Source organism: Mus pahari, chromosome 1, assembly GCF_900095145.1.
Source record: "Mus pahari chromosome 1, PAHARI_EIJ_v1.1, whole genome shotgun sequence".
NCBI classification, from domain to species: Eukaryota; Metazoa; Chordata; class Mammalia; order Rodentia; family Muridae; genus Mus; species Mus pahari.
The window spans coordinates 171988115-172000139 of NC_034590.1; the positions used below are offsets into that span (position 1 = coordinate 171988115).

At 40.1% G+C, this 12025-nt stretch overlaps 1 protein-coding gene across 2 annotated transcripts in view; it reads left to right on the forward strand.

Annotated features, from left to right (window-relative positions):
• Window positions 1–12025, forward strand: part of Grk5 (G protein-coupled receptor kinase 5) — a 208227-nt gene that overhangs the window by 80836 nt on the left and 115366 nt on the right. For both annotated transcript variants that reach the window (XR_003845398.1, XM_021205323.2), the window contains exon 2: window positions 3420–3515. Coding sequence is in view for 1 of the 2 variants with exons in the window: in XM_021205323.2 (XP_021060982.1) it covers window positions 3420–3515 (96 nt within the window). In the remaining variant the exon portion in view is untranslated. The remainder of the gene's footprint in view (window positions 1–3419; window positions 3516–12025) is intronic.

Below are 12025 nucleotides of genomic sequence, written 5' to 3' on the forward strand. Positions count from 1 at the left end.
TTCTTTCTTTCTTTCTTTCTTTCTTTCTTTCTTTCTTTCTTTCTTTCTTTCTTTCTTTCTTTCTTTCTTTCTTTCTTTCTTTCTTTTTCTTCTTTCTTTTTCTTCTTTCTTTTTCTTCTTTCTTTCTTTCTTTCTTTCTTTCTTTCTTTCTTTCTTTCTTTCTTTCTTTCTTTCTTTCTTTCTTCCCTTCTTTCCTTCCTTGGTCAAATGATCAATATATATCATATGATGTTCTCAAAAATAAACAAAAAGCATTATTTAAAAGAAAAAAAACATTAGGTACTGTTACAGTCTGCCTGAGTTACAGAAGAATCATTTATTATGGGATCCTTAGCAGAACTAAAGGGCCAGATGTAGGTGTGGAGGTCATTTTGTGGGGGAGAGAACACCCCTGTTCAAAGTATCCTGTATCATTTTCCTATGGTTGCTGTAAATATTACCATAAACAAGTGGATTGAAGCAACACATACTATTTTGTGGATCAAAACTCTTGCATATTTATTAACTTACTGTTCTTTATGCAGGGAGTCTGACTCATGTCTCATTGAATTAAAAACAAAGTGTGAGTGAAAGGCTTCTTCTGGATGCTCTAGAAGAGAATCTGCTCTCTAGTCCTTTCCAGCTTCTACAGGCCTTCTCCATTCCTTTACATTTTCATAGCTCACAAGGGCCAGACCAGACTTTTCTCACATTTTTTTTTTTTTAAACTCGGATCTGATGCTTCTGCCTCCCTTTATCCCACTGAACCTTTTATTGGCTGTTCTTGGGTTGTTGAGACCTGTCAAAAACAACACAAGGAAGGAAAAATTTATTTTGCTTCATGGTTTCAGTGTTCATACCCTTTGAAGATGGCTGGGAGAACATGGTGGAATAGAGAACTTGAATCACGAGAACCAGAAAGCAGAAAAAAGAAGAAACTGATACTTAGGTGGCTTTATTGTTTTTCATTTTTCTGTACCTCCGGCCCATGTAACCACCTCTTCAGTGTAAGACTTTTTACTTCAAGTAATACCTTTTGGAAATACCTTCATAGAAACATTCAAAAGTGCACCTTACCAATCTTCTAGGTGATTTTAAATATAGTGAAGTTGACATGACTAGCCATTATAGACCTAGCTTGGTAATTCAAGAAAATGTTTCTATTGTTGTCTATAATTCTGCCTTTAACCTTATCCCCCTCTGTGTAATTTAACATATTCACAGATTCCCAGGATTAGGACATCTTTGGGTAGCATTTTTCTGTCTTACACAATCTATCAGCCTTATTCTGGAAGCTGAATCCTTGTGTCTGAGAATCACGTGTGTGTGTGTGTGTGTGTGTGTGTGTGTGTGTACATGCATGCATGTATGCGCATGTACACATTTGGTTCAGGGCATATAATTGGCTTAATCTAAAGCCCAGAAGGTATCATACAGACCCTAAGAGAATACAAATGCCAGCTCAGGGTACTATACCCAGCAAAACTCTCACTTACCATAGACAGAGAAAACAAGATATTCCATGACAAAACCAAATTTACACAATATCTTTTCACAAATCCAGCCCTACAAAGGATAATAGATGGAAAACACCAACACAAGGAGTGAAACTACACCCTAGAAAAAGCAAGAAAGTAATCTTGCAACAAACCCACACAAACATAATTCCACCTCTAACAAGAATAGCAGGAAATAATCACTTTTCCTTAATATCTCTTAATATGAAAAGTAATATTATCAACATATCCTAATTAATTGAAATTCAAAAATATGAGGAATTAGAAATTGGTTGGCTGTCATCCAGTGGTCTCTCTAATATAGTAATTGGAGAAATAGGTCCAATATTATACAATTCATATACATTTTCTGCTTGTTTGTATGTAATAGTGTCTTGCTGTATACCATATGGTCTTAAAATCATGCTTCTCCTATCTCAACCTCTCAATTAGTAGGATTGTTTATTTGATGTTTTTACACTATACTATGGTTTTCAGAACAGCTTTCATATTTGAAAATTATTTATACAGCNANAAGAAATGTAGACAATTAATTTGGAAGGTGGCTTGTAAGAGAACAACCAAGAGTGAGAGTGAATGTTTTGCTTGATATTTATAATTATTGTATCAATTTTGAAGAAGAGGACCTGATAAGTTACTCTTTTTCTGAGATGAGTGGTTTTCAAAATCATCACAGCCAGTAAACCAGAATCTTACCCTTACCTAATGTATGTGCCACCCTCCAAGCAGAACCATTGTTCATTGAAACAGTTGATGAATGACTTCATGGATACACCATTTCTTTTTTTTTAATAATTATTTTATTAGATATTTTCTTCATTTACATTTCAAATGCTATCCTGAATGTCCCCTATACCCTCCCCCCGCCTTGCTCCCCTATGCACTCACTCCCACTTCTTTGCCCTGACATCCCCCTGTATGGGGCATATAAAGTTTGCAAGACCAAGGGGCCTCTCTTCCCAATGATGACTGACTAGGCCATCTTCTGCTATATATTCAGCTAGAGACCCGAGCTCTGGGGGTACTGATTAGTTCATATTATTGTTCCACCTTTAGGGTTGCAGACCCCTTCAGCACCTTGGGTAATTTCTCTAGCTCCTCCATTGGGGCCCTGTGTTCTATCCTATAGCTGACTGTGAGCATCCACTTCTGTATTTGCCAGGCACTGGCATAGCCTCGCAAGAGATAGCTATATCAGGGTCCTTTCAGCAAAATCTTGCTGGCATATGCAGTAGTGTCTGCGTTTGGTGGCTGATTATGGGATGGACCCCTGGGTGGGGCAGTCTCTGGATGGTCCATCCTTTCGTCTTAGCTCCAAACTTTGTCTCTGCAACTTCTTCCATAGGTATTTTATTCCCTATTTTAGGGGAAGAATGAAGTATCCACAGGATACACCATTTCTTAAATGAAGGTAACCTGTTCCCTGTGGGCTGAGAATGATGACAATCACTCAAGTAAAATAGCTTTGACCATAGCAGGAAGTATGTATCCAAATAATCGTGCCTACAATTCATTTCTTGGAGCAGCAGAACTGTCAACTCTTAGCTTAGCTACTATGGAGGTAAAATTCTTTGGTGATGTGAGGGACTTTGAAGTACAGCCTTATTACAATGAATTCCAATGTCTAAAAATTGTTATTTTGGGTTTGTACCACAGTAATAGCCAAAGCTCTACTAAAAACAAAACAAACAAACAAACAAAAAGACTTTTATGTTCATTTAATAACATGTTCACCATTTTTATGATTGGTATAAAAATATATATTGTGTTGAATATAATTTAAAAAATACACTAAAAAAACAAAAACAAACAAAAAAACAAACTAAAGCCCAGAAGCTGTGGAGAGGCTCATGGGGTGGGTAGGATGCAAGCTCTGAAGCTTTGGGCAGCACTAACATCAGTGGCATTTTTCCTTCTCTGCAGGGGGTGGAGGAAAGCGCAAAGGGAAAAGCAAGAAGTGGAAGGAAATCCTGAAGTTTCCTCATATCAGCCAGTGTGAAGACCTCCGAAGGACCATAGGTAAGGAACACATTAGCTGCCAAGGCCTCTGTAAACTAGACCAGTACAATTTAACTAAATAGATAAAAGAATTCTGTCTTCATCTGACATCTTTGCTAATAGGCCTAAAGGTACAACCAGCATTTGTTCACTATTTTGTGTGTGCCAGGACAAACTTTTCTTCTCAGGTATCCTTTGAGGTAGGTGCTGTTATTTAATTTCATAAGGAGAAACTGAAGCGCAATGGCTCTTTAACTGGCCTCTATTATCCCAGGTTAAGTTAGAGCAGAGATGAACCAGGGCCAGCTGGAGTCTCCAGAGAACAGAGTCTTCTATGGTGTGTGTTGTTTCAATCCACTTAGTTTATGGTAATTTTTATAGCATCCATAGGAAAATGTACAGGATACTTTGGGCAGGTTACAGGATTCCCCAGGCAGAACTCCCTGTTTTTCCTGGATCCCATACATCCTGCTCTTGGGAGACAGCTCTGTTTTAGGCTCACTGTCCCTCTCACTTGAGACCCTGGTATTCATGGTGGAGCTAGTAGCCCATTGAGCCAGCCTAGTTGTCTTTATCTAGCACCGACATGGCCACCTTCAACAACAACAGCCTTTGCTTAGCTCCTGTGGGGACATAGCAACCACTCCAAATGAGTCTGACAAACATAGCATATTCCTTCCAGATTAAAGAAGTCTGCATATTTTGTTGTATTGTGTTCATGTGCTTTTTAAGAGTGTAAAACCATACAAATATGAAATTCAGGTACTTCTGGCTCCAAACAAGAGGGAGTAGATGCCGTGTTCTTTATCTTTTTTATCAAGGGCAGTTGAAAACCCCAAGAAGCATAGAAGATTTTGGAATGTAGAAAGTGAGGCCATTGAGATATAAAGAATAAAAGATTTTCCTTTTTGCTCCTATTATGTCCCTGATAGGGTGTTGGAAGGGGAGGACAAAACCTAATATGTTATTGCAAATTGACAAAGGACCCTTCTTCACCAGGAAAAAAAATTAAAAGAACCAACCTGTACTTTCTAGAAAGGAACAGATAGAACTAGAAAGTTGGCTTAGTGGTTAAGAGTACTGACTACTCTTTCAGAGGATTCAGGTTTGATTCCCAGAACCCATATGGTAGGTTATAGCCATTTGTAACTCTAGTTCCAGAAAACAGAATGCCCTCTGCTAGCTGCCTTGAATACCAGGCATGTACATTGCTAGCTAGCTAGATGGATGCAGGCAAAAGATCTATCACATTAAATAATTAAAAAGTAAATGTTGAGAAAGAGGCAGACAGTGCAGCTGGGAAGCTGTGCAGGCCTGCTTCTTTGGCTGTCACCTGCAATGACAAACCTACTTCCAGACCCTGACCCACATAGCCTCTATCCCTGTCAGTGTAGACCACTATTGCAAAGAACATGGATCGGGTGGCTTGAACAGTAGATGTTCACTTTTATTTGTTTCTAGATGTTCAAGATGAAGGATCATTTCTGCTTTAGAGATGGTTTCCTTGTATCCTTCATAGTAGAAAAAAACACAGTTTCTCATTCCTCTTCATGCCAGAGCTCTGACCCTATTCTTAGGGTTCCCTTCCTAATCCGTTGTGTTAGGGTTCAGCATATGTACCTTGATTTGGATGTAGACATTCAGTTCATTAGCAGCCTGGCCCTAGATTCAAAGGTCAGCATCCCTTCTTATTTACTTCTGTTCTCTGGAGGACTTCTCCTTTGAGGGTAACTGTTCTTACCCAGAATCTAGCTGTACCCAAATTTCATCCAAGTTTAGGGGCTCAGATACCTTCATTATAATCTTCTTTCCTACAGGGCTTCCTGCTTATTCTTCACCTTGTTTCTTAGGGAAGAAGGTATTTCTCTGTTCACTTCTTATTTGAAGAGCTGGAAACACAAGATTATGCTGGTGGAGTCTCTTGGACCATGGACTCTCACCCACCAGCTCCAGCCCAATTTAAGTTCTTTCATAAGTCTCTTGGTAGAGCCTATAACCATGGGTATGAGAACCAGGCCTCCCGTGTGAAAATGACTCTTGGTTCTCTGAGAGAGTGTTGAAAAGCCTCTGTGTGTTGATGCAGTGGGGACGACGCTGGAAAAAACAAGAAGGCCGATGTAAGCAGAGGGTCTGTCACATATGGGCCTGGGCCAGGAGTTGGGCCTTTTGCCTGTTTATAGTCTGTCGCTGTGGTGTTTGCCCAGCAGCTGCTGGGGTCCTGCTGGAAGGCTTTCTTACATAAAAATCTCATTTCTTTTCTAGACCAATACACAAACCAAACAGTGGCAAACACCAAGTTTGTTTTTCTTGTGGACATATGAGCTCATTTTCTGAAGCTTCCTGGGAAGATGTCCCAGGACAGGCACTGAAAAGGGCCAACTGGGCAGTGTGGGATGGTACAGTGGGAAGGCTGTGCATGAGAGAAAGGAGTCAAGCTGACAAAGACCCTGATATGCTGCCTCCTTAGAATCATTTAGAACAGTGGTTACTAAAAGCCACAAACTTCTCCTGCCTTCAGCATTGCCTTGGGCAGCCAAAGATCCTGTCTACCCAGCCCCCCAGATGACGTTAGAAACTAACAATTATTCCTCTGTTGCACCCCCACCCCACATTCATTTTTCTACCCTGCTTGGAATGAACCTCTAACTCTGACCTGTGGGTGGTAGGTCATGGGTGACAAAAAGCTTTGGCTGGGGTGAAGCCTGAGGACCCCTTTTCAGAATAATACTTTTTTCATATGCAAAATAGAATAACAGAGTTACCAAGGAAACCAGTTCTTTTCATATTACAGTTACTAAATACTTTTACATTGTAAAATTTAGAAATGTATGTGCTTTTTTATTAATGCTTGAAATAACAAGGTCTAACAGTTGATTAATAGCTATTGTGTATTTGCATCTGTGATGAGCATAAGTAGTATTTTTGGATATCTGCAGCAATTATAATATAAGTAGATTTGCAGTTTCTGTTGGTAAAAAGTCCCAGGCACTGCTAATATCATTGTGGGCATTGTATACTTTTATGGTCAAAGGAAGTGTGAATTTTTGGTAGACCTTGGTGAAAGGCTAGATGATATCTTTTTCCATAGGAGAACACAGTCCCTTGGCATCACAGTCTCTACCTTGCCTTCTGCAGTCCATCCTCAGTGCCCGTGGGTCACTCCCTCATCCATTCACAGATGCTCTGGACACTTTATTGTCCTGTGTTTCCTCAAGCTTGCTTTCAGCTCTGGGTCCTTCGCCTTAGCTATTCCCTCTACCTAGAATGTTCATTCCCACACTTTGTTTTGCCAGAGGACTTTAAGGTCCCAGACTAAACATCACCTCTAACAGGGACCATCTAAAGAAGAGTCTGCTAAATTGTGTTCTTTCATGTAGAGCTGTTTATTGAATGGTCTCTGTTCATAACCCCATTTGAAGTCATCTTCATTTGTTCATTTACTTGTATATTTTTTGTCTTCTCTACTGGACCAACTGTTCTGGGTTAGAAGTGGCTGTATTTTACCTCTTTACTCCTGAAGTACTACGTGCCACATAATAGAGCTTATAAATTACTGGCTGGATGAAGATTGACACAAAATATTTTAAATTAGTATTCTTTTTAAAAAAGTTATGATGTTTTTGTTGTGAGTAAATTTAACTTTAGCTAATGTTTTTGACTTAAAGTTATAAAAGTTTAGATTTAAGTGTTTAAACTTGAAAGTATCTAATTTAACACCTTTCCTACTCTTATTCTCAAAGATTAGGAATATTAGCATGGTGATATGCACCAAACCATGGTCTTTTGTGCACTGTTTAGGAAGGCAGGCCTGGGCTCTGGATCAGCCCATGACCCTGTAAAGTTGCAACTTGAGTACTTAACACAGTGATGTTAGCTTTGTAGAGAATCCCTAACTCAAGGAACTGGGAGCATATTATATAAAACTCCTTTTCCAATTTATAATTAGTGGGCAGGGTCTCAGGGATGATTGACCCACCTAGGACAGTATAATCCATTGGTTTTGAACTATAGCTTTCCATTACCCACTACCATCAGCAAACATTGGGCCCTATGCTCCAACTAGTTCTAGATCATGGAGACTCATAATTCACTCCAAGGAACAAATGTTTCATCTTTCTCTTTAGTGTGTCTTGTATGTTGTGCATTGCACACTTATTTACTTAGTAATACTTATTTTGTATTTGCTATGTGCCACCCACCAGGGCACAACCCATCAGGCAAAACATATTCTTATTCCCCTGAAGTGTGCTCATGCCTGAGCACAAGACAGTGACTAACACAGAGATGTGATACCTGACAGAACATTTTATGATAGTTAGGGACTAGTTGTTGAGATTGAGAATGGTGGCAAACAGTTCTACCCATTAGAACATTCCTGGAAGAAGTAGTATCATTCTTAACATTGTTATGTGAGTTTTTTCAAGGACCTGAACCACCACACTTTCTCTCCATTTGAATCTTTACTGTGGTACAGTGAGGTGGATGGAGAAAAGAACAGATAGGTGGAAGGATGGATGGGTTGATGGACAGATGAAGTGGCTGGCTGTATCTTACTCTCTTGGCCTAGACACCAGAACAGTGATTGGCAGTAGTAAGTATTAAGACAGGGATTCCTTTCCTGTTTGCATCTGCTTTTCATGTGAGCCCCAGATATGAGCTAAGAGATTGTAGTCACAGCTGCATGAGAAATAAGGATGGGGCTCAATTCCAGTTTTATTAGTTAATAGGCTAATTGTTCATGTAAATTTGTTAGAGGACCCAAATCAAAGTTCTCAGAATGTCCAAAGTTTGAAAGACTGAAAACGTCATCTTAAAGATAAAAGATTGTTGAGGACTGCAAATATTTCTCAGTGACACAGATGGTTCTATTGGGCATAAGTGTGGCATTTTTTTTTATTTAGCTCAGGATCATTTCATACTTTATTCTTTATTTAAAAAAAAAAAGTAAACAAGGACTTGAGTGAAAGACTTGACTATTTCACCATTTGGCAGTATTTCTGAAGGAAGTATCCAAAAGCTATATAATAAATCAAAGCCTTCCCTAACCCCAGCAGGAGTGGCACTTGTAAAGAGGCTATCGAAAGAAAATGGCTACTGTGTTTAGTCTGTCACCATGTGCCCCAGCACTCATGGGCAGGAAGGCTGGGAGAAATGGGGTTGCTCTGTGGAGATAGCCACATACCAAAGTATTAACTTTTCTCAGGAGCAGCAGTGCTTAGTTGGTGATGTTCCCAGAGGGAAAGATAGATTCACTATCAGGAAAACCCCAAGCCATACTGACTACTTTGAATTAACCGTTATTAATTCAACAAGTGGGTTCAGTGTCCCAGGGATTAGAATTATCTGAGCCCTCCTTTTCTTTTTCTTTTTTTTTTAATTTCTCTTATTATTATTTTCTTTATTTACATTTCAAATGCTATCCCGAAAGTTCCCTATACCCCCCCCCCNCCCCTGCTCCCCTACCCACCCACTCCCACTACTTGGCCCAGGCCTTACCTTGTGCTGGGTCATATAAAGTTTGCAAGATCAAGGGGTCTCTCTTCCCAGTGATGTCCGATTAGGCCATCTTCTGCTACATATGCAGCTAGAGACACAAGCTCAGGGGGTACTGGTTAGTTCATATTGTTGTTCCACCTACAGGGTTGCAGCCCCCTTCAGCTCCTTGGGTACTTTCTCTAGCTTCTCCATTGGGGACCCTGTGTTCCACCCAATAGCTGACTGTGAGCATCCACTTCGGTGTTTGCCAGGCACTGGCATAGCCTCACAAGAGGCCGCAATATCAGGGTCCCTTCAGCATGAGCCCTCCTTTTCATGGAGTACCTTCTCCCATCCATAAGTCCTCACGTATCTACCTCCTATCAACATATGTACAATATACCACACAAGACTGAAAAACATAATACCCTTCCTGTCCACACCCCTTTTCTGGCTAGAAGGTTTTCTTACACTTATGTATGTCTCAGAAACCTGAGCACAGAGTCTGGCACATGGGGTCTGAATTTTATTTGTAAAAGAAGGCATGTAATTGTTATTATTACAAACTAGTAAGTATGGACAGACTTGATAGCACACGAGTACAATCTTAGAATTCAAACAGTAGAGGCTGTAGAGGATTGCCACAAGTTTGAGGCTAGACAGGGCTATGCATTGAGACACTGTTAGAACAACACAAAAGAAAACAACACAACTTGGGGCTGGAAAGATGGCTCAGTGGTTAAGAGCACTGACTGCTAGGGTTCAATTATTAGTATTCATATGGCAGCTTCTCAACTGGCTGTAACTCCAGTCAAGGGGATTTGGTACCTTCTTCTGGCTTCCTTGGGTGTCAGGCATGCACATGGTATACAGATATACATGCACACAAAACATTCAGACATGTAAATAAGTTAATAAATTTTTTTTTTTAGAAAAAGAAGAAAAAAACCAAGCCAACAAGAAAAATACAACAAAAAACCAAAAGTCCCCTCAAAACCCCCAAAACACTCAGTGAATGAAGTCTGGTTTCTACAGTTACTATAGAGAATTTTTACTTTATTACTTGGTGACTTTGAGCTCCTAGAGGGGTCTGTAGGCCAGAGGGGACAATCACATGAGTCTTGCATGTTCCTCTGACCCAGTGCCTTTCAGACTGGCAGACTGGCAGTGAGCTCTTGATTTTATTACCAGGGTAACCAAGTGTCTGTGGACGTCACTGCCAACCTTGGGGTGATAAGGGTGCATCACATCTGTTGTTCTACCACTTAACCATGCTCTGATAAAGCACAGCATCTGCTTGTCCTTGGAGGACAAGATAATTTTAGATGTGGTAGGACTAGAGCATCAGGTGACCTGTGTACAGCCCCCACACTGGGAGGGTTAAGGTGGATCAGCTGTAGGTTCCAGGTCCTTCTTATTTCCTTCATGACAGGCTTAATGCTCTTGAAGGAATAACCTGGGCCTAGCACTCACGAGATGCTTTGGTCAGTGGGTATCTGCTTTGGCAATTCTTGGGATGGAGTTCTGGCAGGGGTTTCTAGATGGTTTAGACTTCAAGTTGTCAGAGCTACTCTGTACAAAGTGTGTGGGCTTAGTTACTTTCTATACTTATGTTTCTGTATAAAACTTTATTTCAGAGCTAAAACTAAAACCAAATTTGAAACTCCACTGTTCACATTTTCTAGAAAACCTATAGACAAGGGACTTGCTAAGGCAACTCCAAGGGAAATTTCTCTCACTGTATCAGTTTGCCAGAGATGCTGTAACAAAACACCACACACTGCTCAACTTCAAAGACAGCACCTATTATCTCATGGTTCTGAAGGCTGGGAATTCAATTTCAAGGTGTTATCATAACTCAGTCCTCCCTATAAACATTCCCTCCCAGCTTCTGGCAGTTCGATGACTTTTGTGCTGCCTGGTAAATGTATCTCCCATCTCTGCTTCTTCATGTGAATAGGTTTGTGTGTTCAAGTCTCCCTTTTCTATAAATGTGCCAGTTCTTTTGACTTAAGATCTATCCTAATGATTCTAATTAAAGTTCATTACTTCTATAAAAACCCTACTTCCAAGTAGGGGCATATCTTGAGTTACTAGAGGCTAGGACTCCAACCTAATTTCTTAAAAAGAAAGGCTCAGTTGAACCCACACCATACCTTATCTTGGGCCCCATGGGGCTCAAGGAAGAGAGTTTGAAAGATCTTGGTTCTGTAGCTCTGAAGTGGCACCTTCCTTCCTATTACAGGCTCAAGCTGATGTGTCCTCACTGGCCATAGGGATGTCTGTGGGAGTATTATTTTCCTAGCCATGTTGTATGGTCTTTCCCAGTTCTTCATTTTGTTGTTTTAGTTATACCAACTCATAGATTACTTTTGTCAAAAACATTAAACTCACCACTTGGGTCCAGCCATAGTTGAGGGTATTTTTGTTTTTGTTTTGTTTTTTTTTTATTTTATGTTATTTCATTTTATTTTATTTTTTTGAGGCAGGGTTTCTCTGTGTAGTCTTGGCTGTTCTGGAACTTGATCTATAGACCATGCTGTTTTTGAACTCAGAGATCTACCTGTCTTTGCCTCCCAAGTGCTGAGATTAAAGGTGTGCACCACCACAGCCCAGCTCATAGTTAAGACTTTTAAGTAATATCTTCTGTCATTTTCCTTGTTGTTTCTCCTACACACAGTTTGGTTCTCTTATTCCTACATTGTAGTGTTTGAGAGTGAACCATGGGCTTCTTGAATGAATGTTGCTACCAAGCTACACCTGCACATATTTCCTCAGTGTATTTCTTTTTCCATTTCTTGTCCCCTTTGGGGAGAGTACATATATTGTGCATGTTGGTGTGTGTGTGTGTGTGTGTGTGTGTGTGTGTGTGTGTGTGTTTAAGTGCACATGTACCTGTGTATGGAGGCCAGAGGACATCCCATCCCACTTAGCAAGCCCAGAGATCTTCCTGTCTTGCGTTTTCTTTCTTTCTTTCTTTCTTTCTTTCTTTCTTTCTTTCTTTCTTTCTTTCTTTCTTTCTTTCTTTCTTTCTTTCTTTCTTTCTCTCTCTCTCT